This window comes from Phascolarctos cinereus, unplaced genomic scaffold (genome assembly GCF_003287225.1).
Source record: "Phascolarctos cinereus isolate Bilbo 61053 unplaced genomic scaffold, phaCin_HiC Scaffold_5;HRSCAF=322, whole genome shotgun sequence".
Taxonomy (NCBI): domain Eukaryota; kingdom Metazoa; phylum Chordata; class Mammalia; order Diprotodontia; family Phascolarctidae; genus Phascolarctos; species Phascolarctos cinereus.
The window spans coordinates 242,706,627-242,731,977 of NW_027555958.1; the positions used below are offsets into that span (position 1 = coordinate 242,706,627).

Consider the following 25,351-nt stretch of genomic DNA (forward strand, 5'->3'; position numbering starts at 1 on the left):
AGGGGACACACAACAGTAACTGCTTCTTCTAAAGGTCAACCTTGACCTTCAGGGGAGAGGAGAGAGTCAGAATGTGCCTCCTCCTGACTGTCGTAGTGCCACAGACACTGTAGAACTGGGAATTACCTCTGGCAGGCTTGAGACCAGAGCAGCTGAAAAAGGTAGCGGGTAAAAATATAGAAATGAAGACTCCTGGTTCTACCACTTAACCCTCCAGGGCCTTTCCTTCACCTCTTCTGCCAATTACTAGATGATGTGGAAGGCTCCATTCAGTTTTAATATTCACTGATTCCATGAGCACATAATGGGGGCCTGACCAGGGAGGTACGTCACAGACTTGAGGTTGCATTTGTCATGTTGCTGAAGTGTGTGTTACAATGTTTGTTACTGTAGGATATGGATAATAAGTTCCTGGGACTTAGCCTGTTTTTGGTGAGGGGTTGACAAACCTTTGATTGCACTGTGTAGTTTATGAGGATGTTTGGTTGTATTATATGCATTGTGTTTAGTTAGCCCTGGGCTTGGGTATAATGTTACAGGGATGCTCACCAGGTTTTTGGAAGAAAGATGCAATCATTTATGTAATAATAAGAGAAACACATGTATATATGTAAATATATTATTACTATTGTATGTATATGCAAATATGTATACATACTGTAATAATAATATTGTATTTAGGGCTATTTATGAAAAATACTGATATTGAATTAAGGTCAATGATTATCATTAAGAGCGTACGTAAGGTTGCTTATAAGTGTATATAAGAGTACATATAAGGTTGTTTTACTCCAAGAATCTCATTTTGGAAAACTTTAAAGTACACTCCTTGGCACAGAGTTAATACTCCTTAATAATGCTTAATAGTGCTTGTTGACTATTATTAGAAAGAAAACTGGTCTGGGAAAACCAATAAGCTTGTGCTTTATTTTCCCGGCTTTCTTTTGTGACCTTGGGCAAGTCATTCCCTCTGGTCTATAGAGACTAATCTGTACAATAAAGGGATTGGCCTGGAAGAACTATTCTCTTGGGGCTCTAGAACACCACAATTTGGTGCCTCTCAGATCCCTTTCAACTGAAATTCTAGGATCAATGATTCTTCACTTCCACCCGCTTTTACTCCCTCCTGCTTCCTAGCAGATCAATTTCAAAGGTCATTTATTTCACTGTCCTGGAGCAAGTCACAATCTGCCTCAGTTCCTTCATCTGTAGAATAACAATACCAGCTATGTAGCTCTTTAAGCTAAAAGCCCCACACTGCTTTTTTTCCTTTCGATGTCAACTCGAATTTATTACGCGCCTACAAAGTGCTAACTGGATGACCTTCTAGCCACTACGCCACTGTTTTCCTCCGTACAGGACATCATTCCCATTTTATAGCTCAGCAAACTGAGGCAAGAAGCTCCGTCAAAAGTCACGGAGGCACTGATTGCCACTTAAAAGTCACACCTTGAACCCAGCTCCTCCAAGCAGGCCGGGGTTATCCCCCTGGACCCCTTTACTAGGGCGAGCGCGCCGCCTCCCCCACTGCCCCGCCGGCCAGACCACGACCCTCTCGGGGCTGTCTCTCCTCCACATCCTTCACTCTATCATGGAGCGAGCGCTTAGGCTCTTCTCTCCAACCCCCCACTCCTCCTCCGCTTCCCCCCCACCCCGGGCCTTCCCTCCCGCTCGTTCCACCGAGCTGAGGTCACGCGGGGGACGTCACGGGGTTGTGACGTCACTAAGGGGCGGGGGGACTCCGGAGAGGAAGGGGCAGGGAGGGGGTGGCCCCTCCACCCCCCCGCCGGGCCGCGGCGCCTGCGCAGTGGGTGCGGCGCGGAAGGAGGAGGGAAAGGAGAAGGTGGAGGCGGAGGTCTGGAGAAAAGGGGGGGAGGTGGAGGAGGAGGAGGAGGAGGAGGAGGCGGCGGCCGCGGCGGCGCTGGGGGGGGGGGTGGGGGCGGGGGCGAGCGCGGAGCGTGAGAGCGAGAACGAGAGCTAGCGAGACTTTGCCCCCATGAAGCGGTGAGAGGCCCGGGGCCTACCTACCTACCTACCTCAGCCGGGCAGAGCGGGCTCGGGCTCGGGCTCGGGCTCGGCTCCGGGGGGCGGGGGGGGTGGAGCCGGGGGAGCAGCGCCCGGCGGCGGCGGCGGCGGGAGGCACGGTTGTAGCGGCGGCGGCGGCGGCGGTCTGGGCGGCAGGGGTGTCTGGCCCCCGCCATGGAGGGCATGGACGTAGACCTGGACCCGGAGCTGATGCAGAAGTTCAGCTGCCTGGGCACCACCGACAAGGACGTGCTCATCTCCGAGTTCCAGCGGCTGCTCGGCTTCCAGCTCAACCCGGCCGGCTGCGCCTTCTTCCTGGACATGACCAACTGGTGAGCCCGGCAGCGCGCCGCGGGACGGCCGGCCAGGGGCCCCGGAGGGACGGCGGAGCCGGCTTCCCGGCCCGGGCCGGGGCAGAGCTCCGGGGCCGGGAGGCCGAGGGGCCGGGGAGAGAGCAGAGGGGCCGGGGCAGAGTTGGGGGCCGGAGCAGGCAGGGCTTCGGGAAGGAGATAAAGGGTGAGGGGCAGAGTTAGTGAGGGGCCTGTCCTGGGAGGAGCTAGGACTTAAGCAGGGGGCAAAGATGGGCTTGGGGGAGTTGTTCTGGGTTCGCTGGAAGGGGTTGAGCCATGGGAGGAGAGGTGAGGGATTCAGGAAGGTTTAGGGGAGGGGGGCAGCCGGGAAAAGGGAGGAATGTTTTGGGAATTGAGTGATTTTGTGAGGCTAGGACCCCGGGGAAGTGGAAGAAAGCAGTAGGTAAAAGTTGGGATAACACTGGAGGAGGAACAGTGGAGTAACTAGGGAGAGTTCAGAGGCAGGGGTTGAAGAAACTTTTTCCTAAAATAATAATACCTTGGAAGAAAGCGGAATGCTTTGGGAGGAGAGTTTGTGAGGAAATCAGGGCTATCTGAAGAAGACGTAGAGAAGGGAAAAGGCAGGGGAGAGGGAAGCTCAGAGGGACGAAGTCTTTAGATTAGGGTGCTTGTCTGTTCTCTGAGCACCTTAAGGTTCCAGTAAGGGGCATAGTACTCTGGGATATAGTTAAAAGGAAGGGGGGGGGGAGAAGGTGCTTTTCTTTTTCCTGAAATGGGTTTTTTTTAAATGGAAGGTAGAGAAATGGAAAACTCTTAAAGTGCTTAAGAGTAAGCCAGTTTTTAGCAAGCTCATTTCTCTTTGGTCAAGATGCAGTGGAGGAGATGCACTTTACCCTTTGTGTTGGGCACCCAGTCTCCTGACGTATGGCACCTTGTTTTCCTTGGCTTTAATCCCACAGCCTACCATCCTCTTATCCTGTTCTCACTGAATTCTGCATAAATACATTTAAAGGACCACAACGAGAAAAGTGACTGTTAACCACAAGCCCTGTTCAATTTTCTACCTATCTTTGAGGTCACATGTGTTTATTGAATTGATACAAGCACCAGTGAGTCCACTGCCAGTGTCTTATGTATCAGTCAGACCAGGCGTAATATTTGCTTTTTCCTGCTTCCTGCATCCTCAGAAATGTCTCTCTGCTCTTTCATGGTAGTTTTTTTTTTGAAGACTAGTAGTAGTAGTAAAATGGAATTGAACCACTTACTTGACCTCTAAAGTCCCAGTTAAGGCCTGGTGCCTAAAAAACTTTGTCATAAGTAGCAGACTGTATTTATATTCTCTTCCTATGTACAATATACATCAAATTTTGAGACATTGCTTTTGTGTCCTGCTTTGTGTATTATCATTTGATAATGCATGTGTAGTGCATTAAGATTGGCAGAGTACTTTTTTTAAAACAGTTCTCTGAGGTAGGTAGCACAACGATTTTCATCTCTGTTTTATAGATAAGCAAACTGAGGCTCAGAGACACTAGGAGTCACTTGACTGGTAGGATCACAGCTCTGTCACCTGTCAGAATTGGGATGAAAATCTAACTTTCCTGAATACTGTCTATATAGCTCTTTCTCCATGGGTGCTGCAGCTTATAGTAATTCCCTCCCTTCCTCCCTCTGAATGCCTATGGCCCTCATTGTCTGTACAGCTATTCAGCATTTATCATATATACTATTCATCATCATTTATCTAGTGTTTAAGTAACCTCCTTGAGGACAGGAACTCTTTGGAACTTCTTTGGAACTTAGCATAGTGCCTTTTACATAATAAGTATTCAATGAATAGTCAATGAAAAAATTGAGAAGAAAATCTATTGAAGAAGTGTCTTTTGGACATTTCTCTCCCAACTTCTAGCTTGTTTATAGTAGCACAGAATATAATTAATCCAGTGATCTCATTTGGGATGGATCATTACTTTCTTCAATTTGCCAGTGTGTCAGTGGTGCCCTTTAAATCCTGCTATTGTTAAGTTTAGTGGTTTCATGATAGTTTTTATTTTTAGTAATAGGATAGAGTTAGGAGCTAAGCTTGTGATTTCATTGCAGTAGGGAATGCCCAAGTAAGGAAACACCTTCTACCAGTGTAGTTCACTTTTCTGTAATTTATAATCTTAGTTTAGAACAATTGTAATTGTTAAGTTCAATGACTTAACTACGGTCACAAAGCCAGTATGTACCAGAGGCCTGGCAGGTCCTTCTGACTATCTGCTAAATATGGTGGTTGGAAAACCTTGCTGTCTAATGTAATGAATATTATGAGCCTGGAGAGAGTCTTATGTGTTTATTTATTTGGCATCTGAAATGTTTATTTTTAGGTATTATGACAGGTGAAGAATAGATGATAGTGTAAATAAGAATTTAAGTGACTTGAATACTTTTTTTTAATGACAAGCATTTTAAAGGGTCTGCACTTTCGTAGATGATCATGCAATAGGTACAATACGTAAATCACTTATATGTAACTGTAACACTAGATATATAACAGTTTTCAGGGTGAAGGTGAACCATTCAGAAAAGTTTCTGAGCACTTTCAAAAAGTATGATCTTTAAAATCATATAAGCTTTTGGGGTTTATCAGAGTCTACTGAAGGGGTAATCCAGTTTTTAGTAGCAAATTTTGTAGGTATGGAAGTAATGTTTTCTTCGCATTAATTCTAAAATAAAGGAATCATTAAGGAAATAATAGTAAGAAAGCTTGTTCTCATTTTATGAGTAAGTTATATAAACTGATAATGATATTTTAAAATGTTTCTGTTGACCTGGGTGAAATAGTTCACTTAGTTTTTATTTTAATCAAAATCATTTCTAGGTAAAATTACTAAAAATTTAGAATATTTTGTTAAAATAAACATTTAAGTTTTAGAATACACAGGCTTACTCTCTTAGTTAAAAATAATTTGCATGTCTGTTGCTTTTGGAGATAATTGTCTGATGGTTCTTCAGTAGTCAGTCACTAGTGATGTTTTCCATTGGATGATTGCACTTCTCAGTGACTGCACAAGCAATATGTTTTAGTTAGTAAATAAAATAATCAGTCAGCTCTCTGATGTATTTGCATAAATAATCTTAAAATCCAGTTAAATGTTTTGCCATGTATACCATTTACTTTGTAAAAATGAAACCAGTGTTATTCTGAATTATAAAGATTATACAATCTTAAGATTGTATTCAATAAGAATGAACATTTTGTAGACAAAATGTAGTAAATTGATTGTTTATGATTAGTGATTTAAATTAATGTGATCTGTAAAATCTGTCTTGGGTAGTAACTTTTAAAGAACTATATAGAAAGTAGTTTGGGATATTTTTGTGTAATTTAAAATCCTAGTGCCACAAGCTATAAGTTACAGAACAGTTTTAAATATGCATTGATAGATGGAGTTTCGACACTAGGAATTCCTATCCTGATGAATTTGTGGATGTGGTACCCCCAAAATTGTAACCAAATGCCCATTTTAGTTTTGTGTATTTTTGCAGTATTCACACCAGATGAGGAGTTGGGGTTAGGGGAAGGGAATAAGCATTTATTAAGTGCCAACTCTGTGCCAGGCACTTTACATCATTTGATCCTCACAACAACCTTGCTAGGTAGTTGCTTTATTATCTCCTTTTCAGTTGAGGAAACTGAGCTAAACAGAAGTTGTTGCCCTGGATCACACAGTGAGTAAGTGTCTGAATTGTTCAGGGTTATTGGGAATAAGTGTATGAAGCTGGATTTGAGCTTGGGTTTTCCTGACTCTAGGCCCAGCACTCTTATTTCACCACCTAGCTAGCTGCCTCTTGTCTCCTGCTGAAGATCAGTAAGTCTGAAGTTCCCAAATGATAATGGTTATAAAATAAAATTCAAATGATGAAAAATAAACCGTGGAACTTAAAGTACTTTTAGTAGTAGTCATGACGTGAAATGGCTTTTCTTACTGAGATGAATTTTTCACAGAATATGATGTGTGATGGGGGCCTTAGTGGCCAGCTAGCCCATCACATACTCAAAAGGCATCCTCACTACAACTTACCATAGTGGTCATCCAGTGTTTGAAGACCTCCAATATCACCACCTCTCTTGGCAGTCTGTTCTAATTTTGAGCCACTCTGATTTTTAATAGGAGAGTTTTCTGACATCAAGCCTGAATTTACCTATAGGCAACTTCTACCCAATGTCCTGCCCTTTGGGGCTGAATAGAACAAGTCTAATTCTTTTTCCATGTGTTGAGTTGGTACTTGAAATAACTTGTTACAGCTATCCTGTCCTCCCAGAGTCGTCTTTAGGCTAAATAAATGCCCCTACTTCCTTTAGCTAATCCTCATTTAATGTGGTCTCAAGGCCCTTCACCATTATCTGGCTTACTAATTTCCTTCTTAAACTGTAATGCCCAGAACTAAATAAAGTACTTTGAATGTAGTCTAGCTTTGGGCAGAGAACAGAGCTGTTGGACACCTTATTCCTGGAAACCATGCCTCTCTTAATGTAGCCCAAGATTGCATTAACTTTTTTGGCTGCCACTTCATAGTGCTGACTCATTGAGTTTGCAATCCACTAAAACCTCCAGATCTTTTTTAGACAAACTGCTAACTATGTTTTCCTCATTCTCTACTTGTGAAGTTGATTTTTTTTGAGCCTAATTATAAGACTTTACATTTATCCCTATTGAATTTCATCTTCAGTTCAGTCTAGTGCCCAGCATGTCAAGATCTTTTTGTATCTTAATCCTGGCATCTTGTGTGTTAACTATCTTTTGAAGCCATGTGCACATTTGATGAACACACCATCTAAAACCTTATCTATAGTTCATGGCCAAGTGCAGATCCTTAATGGACTGTACTGGAGACATCCTGCCACATTGATATTGAATCATTAACAACTACTCTTGGAGTCTGGCTGGTCATTCAGTTCTGAATCTGTCTCATTAATTGTATTGTTTGGTTTACATTTTCCCATCTTCACAGAATGATATGATGTACTTTATTAAATGCTTTCATTGAATCTAGGTATACTGTAGCTACAGGATTCCCCTGATCTACCAGTTGAGTGACCCTATCAAAAAAGGAAATAAGGTTAGTCTGGCATGACCTGTTCTTGAAGAAGCCATGCTGACTCTTTGTAATCACCACTTCCCTTAATGGATCTTTACTAGCTATCTCTTTAATGATTTGTCAAACAATTTTCTTAGGAGTCAAAGTCAAGCTCCTTAGCCTGTAGTTTGCAGAATACTCTTTCCTTACTTTGAATATGGAACATTCACCCTTCTCCAGTCTTGTGGTACTACTTCTGCTTTCCATGATCTTTCAGATAAATGTGTTACTGACAGTGGCTTAGCAATCATATCTACTAGTTATCTTAGTACTTAAGTATGTAGTTTGTTGGAGCTCAGTGATTTGAATCAATCAAGGGCGAATAAATGCTCTTACTATCCCCTTCATTAATCTCAGATATCAACTCCCTGTTAGCCATTTTAATTGTCATTTCCATTACAAAGGTCATTTACTTTGGCACAGAAAATAAGCAAAATAAGAATTGAGCTCTGCTGTGTTCTCTCTTGGTCCTTGGCTATTATCATGACTGCTTGAAGTTTCAAGGACAGATGATCTATCCATTCTTTTTATCCTCCTTTTTCTCTAGTATAGCTCAAAACCCCCCACTCCTGTTCAATTTCTTTAGCTTTCTTCACCAGCCTCACATGCTTAATTTGAGTACTTCTGGCTTTTCTGTGGGGTTGTACTGTGTTGTTTTTTAAACATCTTAAGTTTGTGAGTGAATTGCCTGTCTGTCCACGTCAGCCTCTTTAGAAAAGACCCGTTTTTCTTCATTGGCATTGTTCTCTTTTATGTCTAAAGCATTTCATTCTTGAGCATTTCTCATTTCTCCTAGCTTCCTCTGTAAAATTTAATCCATAAGATCCTACCTTTCCTGTCTCTGACTAGTTGAAATTCTCCTCTCCCTTTCTGCCCCAAATTTTGAGGAGACTTAACAGACTATAATTAGATTTCCTCTCTTTATCACAGAGTCTAGGAGAGAATGGTCGCTTCTCCACAGGGTGTCCCGTCATTTTCACTCCAGCAATCAGTTCTTCTGTGATAGTGAGAATCAGATTCAGAATAGAATTTCCATTATTGGTTCCTCCACCTTTTAAAGTCTGAAATTATCATTAAGACAAGTAAAAAGGTTAGTAGTTGCTTTGCTCTGGGTAGAGAGAGTACTTTAGTAGCCATCAAGACAATTGAAGTCCCTGGCTCTGTGCCAGGCTTGTGATCTGTTTCCTAAATTTAATCATTTATTTCTTCTTTCTGTTTAGGTGGTCTGTGGTATAGTCTAATAACAAAATTGCTTCTGTTTTTCCTTCCACTGATCTGCGCCCAAATGTTTTCCACAGTGCTTCCCCTGCTTTGCTTCCTGGATTTCCTCATGTGAGTTATCCTGTTTCTTTGGAATAAAGTATATCCATCCAGAGTTATGTTCCGGTTATGAGTTTCAGTGTTACCAAGTCTCAGTTATAACTGAGGGCAAATTTGCTCCCTCTTGTTATGACCTCTGATTCTTGTTACCTTAGTCATTTGAAGTATGGAATAAAATTATGACTATGGTAGTAAATGTTAGACCTAGAAGAGAACTCAAGATCTAGTACATTTTAGTTTTTCCTAAAAGATATGTCTAATCTTTCCAGAGTGTTGTCCTTTTATTCTTGGTCCTTAAGGACAGATTTACATGTTAGTCCTACATAGTATTTTAAATACAATTCAACAAGTATTATTTAATCATTTTGCTAGTTGTATATGGAATTCTATGCTTAGGCACTGGAAGTCCAAGAAGTTGACAGTCTAGTGGGATAATGTGACAAATTCAAATATAACTAATATAAAATAAATGGTAAGCATATTAGAGAGGTGCAGCCTTGTTAGGTTGAAGGTGGAAAAGACTAGGGAAGGCTTCGTGAAGGAGGTGGCAACATTTGGTTTGGCTTTAAAGAATGGGTATGAATTTTACTTAGGAGAAAAGGCATTGAGGAGATGTATATGAAATTATATGATATGATTATGTGAGAGGGAGCTGACACAATGAATGACAGCCAAGATTAAAAAAAGATTTTTATAGGAGCACTCAATGGGTCATATCTAATAAAATGAAATTAATAGGGATAAATGTAAAGTTTAAAATCTGGCTTCACAAGTATAGGATGTGGAAGGTGTGGTTAGGTCACAGTTGCTGTGAAAAAGATCTGGAAGTGTTAATGGAATGAAAGCTCGAAATGAGTAAAAAGTATGACGTGGCAACGAAAAAATTGAATTCAGTCTTACACTACATTTAGAGAGTCATAGTGTCTTGATTAAAGAAGGTGATGGATACTCTGATTGGAACACATCTGAGATAGTATGTTCAGTTCTTGGTCTCACACTCCTTTCTTGCTCCATACAGTGTTTTGCACACATTAGATGTCTAATACATGATAAACATTCTTGTGTGCTAATAAATTGGCAGAAAAACAGATTAATGGAAAGAAGAGAGTCCTGTTCCATGCATATTTGTCTGTACTGTTTTAGGTAGGAAAGCCAGCAGGTAACAGTGGCACAGTAAGAATCACAGAGTTTGAAAGTTGGGAGGTACCTCAGTGGCCATCAGGTACAACCTGTACACAAAGGAATTCCCAATTAATACAATGCACATGACAAGTGGCCATCTAGTCTCTGCTTCAAGACCTCTAAGGAGGTAGAATTCACTACCACTTGAAGTGCCCTTTTCCATTTTGGACGGCTCTAAGAGGTAGTTTTTCCTGATGTTAAACCTAAATTGGACTTTTTGCAGCTTCTGCCTGTTGGTTCTAGTCCTGCCCTCTAGGGGCAGAGCAATCTTCCTCTTAAATATGATAGCCCTTCAAAAACTTGACCATAGTCGTCATGTCCTCCTGAATCTTTTCTCTTGGCTAAACACGTCCAGTTCCTTCAACAGATCCTCATATGTCATGAATTCAAGGCCTCTTACCATCCTTGTTACCCTCCTTTGGACAATCTCCAGTTTTTCAATATCTTTCTTAAAAATGTGGTGTCCAGAACTGAAAGAGAAAAGAGTGCTGCTGAAAAAGAAACTTTTTTGCCATAAACTGCCCTCCAAACTGCAAGTAAATGGGTATGAGTATTGCTCTATGTAATTGTTCATTTAATACTGAACATACAAACCATGCTATGCCCTAGTAGACTCCACAGTTGTAAGCTCCATGAATCAAGAAGCATGTCTTAATTATCTTTTTATCTTCCCCTGTCTCCTGAGTTCATAACCTCAGGTTTTATCCTTTGACTCCTTACTTTTCTTCACCCTCCATATCCAGTCAATTGCCAGGTCTCATCATTTCTACCTCTACAATATCTCCCATCTTGATCCTTTTCTCTCATAGCTAACATCTTAATTCAGGTCTTTATCACTGCTTTTCCGGACTATTACAGTAGCCTCCTAATTGGTCTCCAAGCCTCTAATCCAAAGGTAGAGAAGCTGTCACCTTGAGGCCATATGTGGCCCTCTAGATCCTCAAGTGTGGCCCTCTGACTGAATCCACAGAAGTTTGTATTCAGTCAGATGGCTGCACTTGAGGACGTAAAGGGTCACAGGTTCCCCATCCCTGCTCTAGTCTTTGTCTTCTCCAGTGGAGCCTCCTCACAACTGCCAAATTACTACCTCCTCCCCATTTATTTGTTTTTTTTAAACTTTTTTTTCCTTTTACATTTTGAGTTCCAAATTCTCTCCCTACCTCTAGCCCCTTCCCCACCCATCAAGAAGGCAATCAATATGATATCAATTATACATGTGGAGTCATGCAAAACATTTTCTTATTAGCCATGTTGCCAAAAAAAAAAAGGCAAGAAAAATATAGTGAAAAAATTATGTTTAAATCTACACTCAGTTCATGAGTTCTCTTTCTGGAGGTGGATCCTATTTTTAATCATGGGTACTTTGAAATTGTTTTGGATCATTGTATTGAGTACCTAATTAGGTACCTTAGAGTACCTAAGTCTTTCACAGTTGATCATCATACAATATTGCTGTTACTGTGTACGATGTTCTCCTGACTTCACTTTCCATCACTTCCAAATTGATATTCCTGTAGCATTAGTCCATCACTCCCCTACTCAAGCACTTTCAGTGGGTCCTGTTGCCTTTAAGACAAAATGTAAACGTCCTTTTGGTTTTTTAAAGCTTGTCATGGTTCATATCAGCCTACTTTTACAGGCTTATTTCTCTTCATTCACTCTGTGTTCCAGCCAAACTGGCCTTCTTGCTTGGCTGTTCTCCAAACTCAGTATTTCTTGTCCTGCCTTATTCCATTGCTCAGGCTCTAGACAAGGCATCTCTCCTTGCCTCCACCTCTTAGAATTCCTAGTTTCCTTCAAGACTTGGCTCCTGTGCCCCCCACCTGTGTGAAACCTTTTGTAGAAATTTGTTAGTGCTCTTTCTCTTAAAAATTGTGTACATCCTTAAGCTGCTTATATGTTTTGCCCTCATCTCCACAGTAGAATGTAGATTATTGAGAGCATGGGCTAGTTTTACCTTTGCATCTGTGTCCTCAGTGACTAGCATAGTTTTTTTTTTACCTAATAGGTGCTTATTAGTAAATGCTTATTGTATTTAAGAAATTTAGCTTCAAGATACTTTTAGAAATAGAGTTGAATCATTCCACAGTGATTTGACTTAGCATAGAATTATCTTTGTGATAAAATATTAGAATTTGAGAGGCATATAGCCAATAATTTCATCTTTTCCAGAAGTCACATGATTTAAGTAATTCCTGAAGACAGAAAATTTATTAAATTCTAATTACTATCTTTTTATGTAACCTTCATTTCTGGATATGTCCCTCACCACCCCTCCTACCTAGTGAGTTAGTCCTATGAATGAAGAAGAAAAAGAGAAGGAAAAAAGAAATTCATCCAAATTAAATCTCATACCCCCTACTTAATACATTCTATGAAGTGTCCTTGACCTCTGCAAAGAAGGAGGGAGATATATTTTCTCACTTCTTGGACCATTCTTGGCCATTTTATTCACAGCATTCTTCTTTGTGGGTTTCTCTTTTAGTGTCCTTTGAGGTCCTATGTATATTTCTTGTTTTGCTTACTCATTCTGCTTCAGTTAATTTAAGTCTTCCCAGGTATCTCTTGAATTTTTCATAAACATTGTTTTTCACTGCATATTCTGTAATTTGTTTAGCCATTCCCTAATTGATGTGCATCTGTTTTATATCCTGTTCTTCATTACCACAAAAAATACTGCCATGAATATTTTGGAATATGTGGGACCTTTCTGTCTTTGACCTTTTAGTTATAACATGTGTAGCTGGCAGTGGGATCTCTGGGTCAGAGTATAAGGATAATTCCAAATTATTGTTTAGAATGCTTTTCTTCTACTTAAACACCTGTGTACAACAAAAATGACATTTTATCTTCTTGTTTTACATTGTTGATAACATACTGATAAAAATATTTTTCATTTTATCCCAACCCATTAAAATTTTTTTATATTTTCTTTTCTCCGTGTTTTGACTGGAACTGAAATTAACTTGGTTCTTCCTCCATATTTTCTGTCTTGGTAGCCATTTGTTATACACCTTAACATGTTTTTGGTGGGGTTTGTGGATCATTTTGATTATGGCTAGCAGTGGCTTCTTACTGCTACTTGTATTAATTTAAACTTAAATTCATCAGGAGTTTTAAGACCCTCCTCCATGTGGTGTTTTTTTTTTTTTGGCTAGGCAATGGGGTTAAGTGACTTGCCCAGGGTCACACAGCTAGTAAGTGTTATGTGTCTGAGGTCAGATTTGAACTCCGGTCCTCCTGAAGCCAGGGACTGGTGCTCTAGCTACTGTGCCACCTAGCTGCCCCCACCATATGGTTTTGCCATATGCATCCTGGCTTGTATTTTCTATTCTAGCTTTGCAAACCCTGTGCAGGGGAAATCCAAATACTGCCCCTCCCTGTCTAGATGGAGCCAGTTATCCAACTCTTCAGGCTGCATTTCCTAATCTGTAAAATATCAGCCTGAAAGCTGCATTAGCGTCCATGGCATATTTAAAAAACACCTAGAGGCGCACTTAAAGTAAGGACATTGGGCAGCTCTCCTGAATTTTTTTTTTTTAGGCAGTTGGGGTTAAGTGACTTGCCCAGGGTAACACAGCTAGTGAGTGTCAAGTGTTTGGTCTGAGGCTGGATTTGAACTCAGGTCCTCCTGACTTGAGGGCCAGTGCTCTATCCACTGCACCATCTAGCTGCCCCTGCTCTCCTGGATTGTTTATGGACAGACATGGACTAGAATCACACAGCATGTGAAGGCATGGAGGGATGTGTTTTGTTCTGTACTGATACAGAGAGATAACCATATCAATTTAGATTCATAGAATTACTGAAGCAATACTACCTCCTTCACAAGATAATTGTGAGGAAAGTGTTTGGAAAGCTGCAAAACAGTGTGTGTATACATAAATTTTTATGTATATACACAAAAAAACCGCTATCTGCATATGTTAATGAGTTACTAGTATTAGTATTGCCTTATGAAGGCTTATCAGTTTTTAACAGGTTACCTGTTTTTCTCATGGAACCATCACTCAATTCCCCTGGGAAAATTCTTATTTTTCTCTGCCTCTCTATGTCCTTTTTCCTTCAGAACTGTTGAAGATTTACTTCCTCCTTGCAAATTTTCCTAACCTTATCTGGCTGTAACACATCTGGCCTTGCACATAATAAATATTTGATTGAATGACTTCTCCAGCCTCTACTTTTTGTCTTCTCAGTTAATTAACATGTATTTTTTGATCTTTTATACAATTATAGTTAAACTATAGTATCATATAGTGTTAGTGCTGGAGGGGGTTTTAAAATGTAAAAGTTCAATCTGATTTTATAGATGAAGAAATTGAAGCCCAGAAGGGTCATGTGACTTGGTCTCATGGTTAGCTTGTTAGTTATATATATGTTCTTATGAGTATGTTTTTACATGTTGAGTATATATATATACATATATATACATATATGTATATATATATATACACACACATATATATATACATATATATAAATATATATATATATATATATATATAAAAAATTGGATCTTTCTTCCTCAATAGATTGGGAAACTTTAATGTTTGCCATATATTTCCCCTGGATGTTATATGTTGAATTTTCCCTTAAGTTTTGGGGTTTTTGTCACAAAAACCTGAAAGTCTTTGAGTTCATTAAATTTCCATTTTTAAATTTCAGGATTTTACTTAACTTTGCTGGGTAAATTACCCTTGGTTGTAGCCCTAGCTCTTTTGCTTTGTGGTCCTTCAACGTAGTAGCTGCTAGGTCTTATATAATCCTTATTGTAGCTTCATGATATTTAAATTGTTTTTTTCGTGTTGCTTCCAGTATTTTCTCCTTAACCTGGGAGCTTTGAAATTTGTCTCTGGCATTCCTGTAAGTTTTCCTTTTGGGATCTCTTTCAGGTGGTGATCGGTGGCTTTTTTCTCTTTCTACTTTGCCTTCTTGTTCTAGAACTTCAAGGCAGTTCTCCTTGAAAATTTCTTGTAATGTATCAAGATTATTTTTTTTCAGGTAGTCCAACTATTATTATTTCCAGATCGGTTGTTTTTCTGATGAGATGTTTCATTTTCTCTTCTATTTTTCCATTCTTTCGATTTTGTCTTGTAATTTCTTAGTGTCTTCAAATGTTATTAGTTTTTCCTTGTCCAATTCTAGTTTTTGAGGAATGATTTTCTTAAGTTTTTGATTCTCTATTTCCAGTGGTTGGCTTTCATTTCATAATTTTCTTGGATTGCCCTTTTTTTCCTAATTTTTTTCCCTAATTTTTCCTTGATCTCTCTAATTTGATTTTTAAAGTCCTTTTTAAGTTTTTCCAAGAACTCTTTTTGTGCTTGGGGACCATTTTACCTTTTTTTTATTGAAAAAGGAGTGGCATTTTAGCTCCATTATCTTCCTCTGAATATGAACTCATATCTTCTCTATCTCCCATAGTAACTATCTATGGTTGGTTTCTTTCTCCTTTGCTTATTCATCTTTATTTTGTTTTATTTTGCTTTTAGCAGCTATTAGTGTAATCAAGTTATAGTCTTGGGGCATGGGGAATGATGTGCCAACCCTTAGGTCCTTATTACTGTTATTTTCTGAGATCTCTCTCACGGTCTAACTTTGGGCTCCCCTCTTTACTCCTAAGCCACAGCTAGGGCCCCCAGCCACACAGTACCACAAATGATTTTGCTTCCTTTGGTCCCTCCAGTGGCTGCAAACTATAGCTGTCCTCTATGCCTCAGAACTGAAACCAGGGACTCTGCTCTCCTGCAAGTGTCCACAGCCAACGTGTCCCTGCCCCTTGCTACTTGCACTCAACAGGTTTGGGCTAGCTCCTTCTCCCTGCAGCCATAGCCTAGGACACATATGGTCAGCACAGCTGTGTTTGGTGTCCCTTAACAGTGGAAGGGCCTTCAGTCTTCTCCTACTCAGCTGTCAGACCCCAACACTGTGAGATTAAAGTTTCTAAGGGTGAGGCTGCCTCTCAACCCAGTTGCTCCCAGGGCTTGTTGTAAATTGATTCTACAGAGTTGGCCTGGAGGTGTCAGGCTACAACTTCGATTCTTGGAAGCTCAGTCTTTCCTGGGGTCTTCTCATATTGTCTTAGGAGGACAACTGCTTTATGCTTTGTTTATATCTGCTGCTCTGAGGCGATGTCTTTTTTTGTGGAGGAAATTTGGAGAGCCTAAAGTTTTCTGACATACTCTGCCATCTTCCCAGAATCCTCACCAGTATATCCACATTTTATAGTTGGGAGAACTTAGGAAACTTTGTTAAGTGACTTGCCCAGAGTATTAAGTATCTGTGATTGGATTTGAATTCAGGTTATCCAGTGTGTCACTTAGTTGCCTTGAGAGGCATCCTTGAGGAGGATATTAGTTAGGAGTAATCAGACTTTTACAAGTGATATTCCACAGTAAACCATATTTTTACCATTACATGATTTACCAGAAGATGTGTAGAATACAGGATCTCATTGTGCTCATTTGTTAATTATGAAAAAGCATTTGATTTGGTAGAAAAATGGTACTTAAATTACTTGCTTCCAAAAAGGTGTCTCCCACTTACATACCAAAATCATTCAAGATTCTTTGAAAGTTTTAACAGATGTGAACTTTTTCTTTTTCTATCTTTCTTTATTTTTTGGTGAGGCAATTGGGGTTAAGTGACTTGCCCAGGGTCACACAGCTAGTAAATGTCATGTGTCTGAGGCTGGATTTGAACTCATGTCCTCCTGACTCCAAGACCAGAGCTTGATCCACCTGGGCTACCTGGCTGCCACTTGATGTGAACTTTTTCATTGACTGATCATGAAAATCAGATGAGGAATAGAGTTCATCACTGTGATGGAGGAGATCCAGCCAAGAGTCCAGGTTGAAGAGGAGTTTTCTATTGCTTGTGAGGTCTTCCAGATGCTCTTGTTTGTGTGTGACATGGTGGTTGCATCAAGCCCTGGAACATTGCAGAGCCTTTTAAGAGGGAGCTGTACTTAAGAATTTGACCTGATTAGCTGCACGGGAAAGACCAAGTAAATAAAGAATGATATCCATGCTGCACCTCCTGTCCACTGCAGGTTATGATGTGTGTGTGGATGGACAACCTATAGAAATTGTTCATTAGTGTGTACCTTCTGAGGCAGAAGGTACAGAAAGACAAGTTGGGCCCAAAATTGCACAGGAGAAGGAATGGGCAAGATTTCAAATTTCAGTGATTCTTTAAAATACCTAAACTTTGCCAGAAACAAATCTAACTTTTTTTATTTTTAAAGAAATTTTTATTGATAGCTTTTGTTTTTCTATTACCTACATTTTCTAATATTTTCTTCCACCCCCTCAACTTTCTTAAAGTATAGAAAAGAGGGAAAATAAACCAATTTTTAAAAACTTCTCAATTTATCAAAAAAATCTGATACAATATAGTATTCCATATACATAGTCTCCCACCTCTTCAAAGAATCAGGGGAAGTAAGACTTACCACTTTAACTCTTATGGTATTGTTTGGCTTTAAGAGAGAGAGAGAGAACACAAGTCTCTTGAGTTGAAAGTGCATATCATTTAGAGGGCAGTAGAGAGGGAAATTAAGTGTGAGCAGGCTCTGTGGTACATAACCATTGAGGATCTTGAAAGAATAGAAATGCAAGATGTCATGAGGGAAATAGAAGATTAAAAAAAGATAGACTGGTCAGCTGGCAAGAGACAACAGGTAAACAGATTGAGTGCATCATAGGTGTCCTTGTGATTTCAGTAAAAAGTGAGGAAGGCCTCCAGCCTGTTGGATACATTCCCTTTGGAAAATTTAGAAGCCGACATGGACAATAATTGCACAGAATGAACAGGCATGTATTAGATTGTGATCTTTGTCATTAGAGGGGAATATCCACATCAGTGAAGTGGCAGATTCATTTGAGTATATGTGTATACTTTGACACTTTGTGACTTCATTGCAAAAATAAGCGTAAGTCAGAATGGCAAAAACTGTGTTGAAAAATATTATTGCTCTAGAATAGGGAGTGGGAGAGACCAAAGAAATGTAGGCTGCACAGTAGCTTCATGTCTTCAGATTGTCAGTACATTTTTTGAGAGCCAACCAACACACACGAAGTACTGTGCACCCTGCAGATGTTGCAGATGCAAAGACAAAAAAGAAATTGTCCTTGTCCTCAAAGAGCTTACATTCTATATAGGGAGACAACATGTGCAAGTGTAAGTATTTATAAAGTAACACAAGGTAATTTGAGAACAAAAGGTAGCAGCAGCAAGGAAGGATGAGGAAAGATTGTTTGGGAGAGGTGGCGTTTGAGCTGAGTTTTAAAGGAAACTAGACATTCTTGGAGGTAGAGGTGAGGGGAGAGGGCCAGAGATGGAGACACCACCAGTAACACAGATTTTAAAATATATTTTTAGGAAGATTGATGCTAGGATAGCCCTGTCGAATGGGGCACTTACACGTTGTATCACCTCTCATAATCAGTTACAACCAACTTTGATTCCGTGTGTACAGTATCCCTTACATCCATCCCCTCCATTTCCAATCCAGTAAAGGCCCTTAGTACTATCTGCCTAGACTATTTGGAACAGCTTTCTTCTAGTTATGGATTTAGAGCTGGTAGAAGAAGGCTTATTGAAGTCCATCCTTCTTCATTTTTTACCAGTGATGAGACCAAGGCATAGAAAATTTAAATGACTTATTCCGAATTTGTAGCTACAAAGTATGTGATTTGAAATTTGAACTTAGATCTGCCTGATTCCAGCCATGTTGCCTTTCCTAACTGGTCTTCCTGCTCTTAATTTATCTTGTACACTGCTGCCAGAATTATCTTTTTTTTTTTTTTTGCCAAGCAGTGGGGTTAAGTGACTTGCCTAGGGTCGCAGAGGTACTAAGTATCAAGTGTCTGAGACTGGATTTGAACTGAGGTCCTCCTGACTCCTGGGCTGGTGCTCTATTCACTGTGCCACCTAGCTGCCCCTAGAATTATGTTTCTTTATCAATGGATCGAGTCCCATCAGTGCATTGCTTAAAAATCTTCAGTGGTTCCCCATTAATTTAAACTGCTTTCATATCCAAGAGCCTCTGTAATGTCTCCTCCCTCTTTCAGTCATTTCTCATACTATTCCATGTCACTAGGTCTTACTTTAAATCGTCTAATCTATTCACCTTAACTTTGTTCAAAAGAAAGAATCTGAAACAGTTGAATGAAAGTACCAAATTATATCATACATTTAAAAAAGAAAGAAATCAGTTTACTGGCTGTTCCTCTGCAAATTCATCCAAGTACTTTTCTTTTTAAATATGTAGTTGTAGTGTGAATGCCGTTACAGTTTTCCTGATGCGGCTTTACAATAGGTCATGCCATCTTTGAATATTTCCTTTTGTTATTTGTATGCATCTATTTTTGTTTTATGATTTCATTCTTTGCATTAATATAATTCATTTGGCCATTCTTTTGTTGTATGCATAGATTTTTTTTAAGGTTTTTGAGGGATATGATTAGTAGCTAAAAGGATTAAAAACTTTCTCTTGAGTATCACATTAGGACTGAACAATTATGTTCTTGGATGTAATGTGAAATGTTGGTACCTGTATATAGGCATACCTCAGAGACATTGCGGGTTTAGTTCCGGATAACTACAATAAAATGGATATTGCAAATAAGCAATTCACATTTTTTTTTAATTTCCCGGTGCATATATTATTATTATTTTTTTTTATTTCTTGGTGCATATAAAAATTATGTTTGCACTATATTGTAGTCTTTTAAATGCAATAGTATTATGTCTTTAAAAATGTACATATCTTAATTGAAGATACTTTATTGCTAAAAAATGCTAACCATTATCTGAGCCTTCAACAAGTCATAATTGCTGGTGGAGGGTCTTGCCTCAATGTTGATGGTTGCTGGCTGATCAGGATGGTGGTTGCTGAAGGTTGGGGTGGCTGTGGAAATTTCTTAAAATAAGATAATGCAGTTTCTTGCATCTATTGACTCTTTCACTTGAACATTTGTAGGGTTATTTATTGACCCAATTTCAGTATGGTGTCTCAGGGCATAGGGAAGCCTGAGGAGAGAGAGACAGGGAATGGCTGGTTAGTGAAGCATTAGAATACACACAACATTTATTAAGTTTACTTGTGCATGGTTTGTGGCACCCCAAAACAGTTAGAACAGTGACATCAAAGATCACAGTAACATATAATAATAATGAAAAAATTAGGAATATTGGGATAATCACCAAAATGTGACAAAGACACGCAATGTGAGTACATGTCATTGGAAAAATGGAGCTAATAGATTTGCTGGACTCAGGGTTGCCCCAAACCTTCACGTTGTAAAAAATACAGTATCTTCGAAGTTCAACCAAACAAAGTATTATGCCTGTATTTCTTGAGCATTTTAAGAAGTTGGCATTGCAATATCTATAAGTGGCAGCCTTACTTTCTTGAAAGTAGGGATGATACTTGCAAATTAATCGTTGATTTTGAGTGGAGAAAAAACTTTTGTTAATCAAATCTTTACTAGGTATGAGATTGTGTGATTGTTCTTTTTTAAGTAATCTACAATCAGAAACCTTTTGTTATTTGAATAAAAAAAACTTGCTTCATGGAAACTGGAATTAAGGTTCTCAGAGGATTTTTTCTTTTTTGTTTCATGGAACTGGTAATCTGGTTAACTCTCAGTAGTTCCTGAGCAGTGATAGTTACTCTGATGAACTGGATGATTGTATTTACTTATTATTAAGTTATGGGGAAAAGAAAGGCACCATATAGAAATTTCTTTAACTTATCTAGCTTGGTATTTAGAATCTCTTGTCACTGAGTTTATATCCCATTTGGAATATGTGGAATATTCTGTTTTTGAGCTACTCCTATTCAAATTAGAGAAAAGGTAGCCACACAGAAATGTTTCTTTTTAAAACCCTGAGTTTGAAGGGCATTTCTCTTTAAAAACAAAATGTGTAATTGGTTTTTTATCAAGTTCATATCTGAATGGTTTTGTGAAATTAAAAAAGTACTAATTAAAAATGTATGTTTTGGGAGATAGATCTGTAAGATAACGACTAGATAATCCCTGTCCCCGGGCAATTTGCCCTCATATTACTGTTTAGCATAATTATGGCTGATTGTGACTGATAGTACTTGTTGCGGTTCACTTTTGTAGTTCATTGATTAACAATATATGTGCTTTAACTTTGACAGTATGATGCCAACTTTGGCAGATAGATTTGACCTGAAATTTTTACCCCTTATATAGATGTATTGTATTTTTGCTTTTCTTTATTTCACCAGCACTTAGCTCAGTGCCTAGCGCATAAGAAGTACTTAATAAATATTTATCGGTTCTTGTAGTTCTTGTGTATGTTCTTTGGTTCTGCTTTTAAAAATTCTGTACCTGTCTTTCTCACAATTCCTCATATGCTTCATTATTTATAGTATCAGTAATAGTAAGACCTAGGTCCATTTATACAAAAATATTTATAACCAACTCTTTTTGGAGTGGCAAAGAATTAGAAATTCAGGGGATTGCCATCACTTGTGGAATGGCTGAACACACTATGGTATATGATTGTGATAGAATACTATTGCGCTATAAGAAATGACAAAGGGAATAGTTTCAGAAAAACCTGGGAAAACTTATATAAGCTGATGCAAAGTGATGTGAGCAGAACCAGGAGAACATTGTTCACAGTAACAGTAATATTGTAATAACAAACAAAAGCTGGGAGAGGTGTCTTTTCGTATCTCCTCTGGGGCCAAGTGTGTTTCTTGAAATTTTGTGACATTCAGTTTTAATTGTTATTCTTAACATTTATGTAATATGTTATCATTGTGTATATTATTTTCTTCGCTTTGATTACTTCACTTGGAATCAGTGCATGTAAGTCTTTATGTGCGTCTCTGTATTCATCATATTCATTGTTTTTTTGTAAGACAGTGATATAATAATAATAATTTACAGAGCATCTGCTGTGTCTCAGGCACAGTGCTAAGTGCTTTACGAATATCTTATTTGATCCTCACAACAGCCCTGAGAGATAGGTGCTATTTTTATCCCTATTTTACTGAGAAGGAAGCTGAGACAGAGTTTGAATGTCTTGCCCAAGATCACACTGCTAGTAAGTGTCAGAGGCAAGATTTGAACTCACATCCTTCTGACTCCAGGCTTCTCATAACTGTCCACTGACTACCTACTACCTACCTAGCTGCCTCAGGTATAATAATCTATTACATTTATATATCACAGTTTGTTTAGCTGTTCCCCAATTAATGGACATCTTTTCTGTTGCACAAAATGCTGCTCTAAATATGTTCATGTATCTCTTTCTGGTATTTACTTAGCAGTGGAATTTCTGGATTAAAAGGTATGGATAATTTAGCTACTTTATTTGCATAATTCCAGATTGTTTTCTAGAATGATTGTACTATATCACAGCTCAGCCAACAAGACATTAGGGGGACTGTCTATAACCCCTACAACATTGACTATTACATCATCTTTTATAATGTTTGCCTATTTGTTGGTTGTGAAGTGAAACCTTAGGATTGTTTTGATTTGCTTTTCTCATTTTATTAGTGATTTGGATCATTTTTTTCATGATTGTCAATAGTTTGCAATTTAAAGAACTATTTATTCATATCCTTTGATCACTTCTCTACTGGGGAAAGGCTTTTGGTCTTACCTGTTTCTATTAGTTGTTTTTATATGTTGGATACAGAACCCTTATCTGAGAAATTTGGTATTAAGATTACTTTCCTTCCAGTTCCTTCTTATACCAGGTGCATAAATTTTGTGAAAAACTTTTAAATTTTGTCTGATATGATAAAAATTATGCATTTTGTCTTGTACAGTTGCCTCTATCCCTTGTTTGGTTAAGAATTCATCTCCTCTTAGTTGTGACAGGTATAGGATCTGCCCCTCTAATTTTTTAAATATTAAGGTCACATACTCATTTGGATTTGTTGTGGAATATAGTATAAGCCTTTCTGCCAGACTGCCTTCCAGTTTTTCCAAGAGTTCTTAATACATAGGGAGTTCTTTCTTAGGTGATTCATGGTCTTGGATTTGTGTACCGCGGTGATACTGAGTTCCATTATTTCTGATTCTCTTATCTGTCCTATTGATCTTTTTTTTTGTTTTTCATTTTTTATTCAGCTATATTATTTATTTTTTTGAATTATTAATTTTTTTTTTGTTTTCAACAATCACTTCCATAAGATTTTGAGTTTTAAATTTTCTCCTCCTCCCCCCCAAGACAGCATGCAATCTGATATAGGCTCTACTTATACATTTCATGTTAAGCACATTTTTCCCATTAGTCATGATATAAAGAGCAATTAGAACTAATGGGGGGAACCATAAGAATGAAGCAATAAAACAAAAAAACAAAGGAAAAGGAGAGCGAATAGTGTGCTTCCATCTTCATTCAGGCTCCATAGTTCTTTCTTTGGATGTGGATAGCATTTTCCATCATGAGTCTTGTGGAGTTGCCTTAGATCCTTGCTGAGAAGAGCCAAGTCTATCAAAGTCAGTTATCACACGGTGTAGCTGTTACTGTATACGATGTTCTCCTGATTCTGCTCATTTCATTCACATCAATTCATATAAGTCTTTCTAGGTTTTTCTGAAGTCTGCCTGCTCATAGTTTCTTATAGCACAATATAGTATTCTGTTACTTTCATATACCACAACTTGTTCAGCCATTCCCCAACTGATAGGCATCCCCTTAGTTTCCAATTCTTTGCCACCACAAAAAGAGCTGGTACAAATATTTTTGTACCTGTGAATCCTTTTCCCATTTTTATGACCTCTTTGGGATACAGACCTAGAAGTGGTATTGCTGGGTCAAAAGGGTATGCACAATTTTATAACTCTTTGGGCGTAGTTGCAAATTGCTCTCCAGAATGGTTGGATCATTTCACAACTCCACCAACAGTGTATTAGTGTTCCAGTTTTCCCACATCTCCAACATTTATCATTTACCTGTTTTGTCTTGTTGGCCAGTCTGATAGGTGTGATGTGGTACCTCAGAGTTGTTTTGATTTGCATGTCTCTAATCAGTAGTGATTTAGATCAGTTTTTCATGCTATTATACATAGCTTTAATTTCTTCCTCTGAAAACTGCTTGTTCGTATCCTTTGACCATTTATTAACCGAGGAATGACTTATGCTTATACATTTAACTTAGTTCTCTATATATTTTAGAAATGAGGCCTTTATCAGATATACTGGTTATAAAAATTCTTTCCCAGTTTTCTGCTTCCCTCTTAATCTTGGATGGATTGACTTTGTTTATGTAAAAACTTTTCAATTTAATGTAATCAAAATTATTCATTTTGCATTTCATAATGTTCTCTAACTCTTTTTTGGTCACAAATTCTTCCCTTCTCCATAGATCTGAAAGGTAAACTATTCCTTGCTCTTCTAGTTTGCTTATAGTCTCAGTCTTTATATCTAAATCATGTACCCATTTTGACTTTATCTTGGTATAGGGTGTAAGATGTTGGTCTATGTCTAGTTTCTACCATACTCTTTTCCAGTTTTCCCAGCAGTTTTTGTTAAATAGTGCTTTTTTTATCCGAGAAGTCTTTGGACTTATCAAATAGTAGATTTGTATAGTCATTGACTGTTGTGTCATACCTAACCTGTTCCACTGATCTACTATTATGTTTCTTAGCCAGTACCAAATAGTTTTGATGATTGCTGCAGTTTCTGATGAATAGGGAATCCTATTCAGCATTTGAATAATGGGTTCTTTTGCCTTAGGAAATACTATGCCACTTTGTGTGTTTGCTATATGCTGTGGACCTAATGATGAACTTCTCTGTTTTTGAATCATTGTCAAATAGTTCTTTGCAACTCAGCCTGTTTACTTTTTAAAATAAATGCATTTATTTTTATATGCATGTATAATCTGTCTTCTCACTGCCCCTACAACTGAACAATAACGAAAGAAACCCTTAAAATAAAACCTTATCATAAACATGCCTAGTCTAGCAGAACACATCCATATTAGTCATACCCCAAAATTTATTAGTAGATAGGTTTGGTAATTATTACTTTGTAGGATATTTTGAAATCTGGTACTCTGATTTCTTCCTAATTTTTTCATTGTCTTCTTGGGATTCTTGCTGTTTTGTTCTTTAGAGTAGATTTTTTTATTATTTTTTTCCTAACTCTCTAATCTTTTGCTAGTTTGAATAATAGGGCACTGGTTAAGTAAAATTAGTTTAGGTAATGTCATTTTAAAAAATTATCTTTACTTGAATTATTATATAGACCTTATATATATAGACCTTATATAGAATTATTTAGGTCTATATTTCGGTAAAAAGTGTTTTGTAGTTGCATTTATAGAGTTTCTGTATATGTCTTGGTAGACAGACTCAATTATTTTACATTCTGTAGTTATTTTGAAAG

At 38.3% G+C, this 25,351-nt stretch overlaps 1 protein-coding gene across 13 annotated transcripts in view; it reads left to right on the forward strand.

The window, feature by feature from the left end:
- Positions 1-1,953: 1,953 nt before the first annotated feature.
- The window catches only part of ILRUN (inflammation and lipid regulator with UBA-like and NBR1-like domains), a 101,085-nt gene continuing 77,687 nt past the window's right edge, over positions 1,954-25,351 (forward strand). For 3 of the 13 annotated variants that reach the window (XR_013487056.1, XR_013487055.1, XR_013487057.1), the window contains exon 1: positions 1,954-2,357. Coding sequence is in view for 9 of the 13 variants with exons in the window: in XM_078155411.1 (XP_078011537.1) it covers positions 2,200-2,357 (158 nt within the window). In the remaining 4 variants the exon portion in view is untranslated. Of the gene's footprint in view, positions 2,358-8,680; positions 8,793-25,351 lie in introns of all 13 variants that reach the window. The other 10 variants (XM_078155410.1, XM_078155415.1, XM_020999375.2 and 7 more) reach the window with 5 other exon arrangements.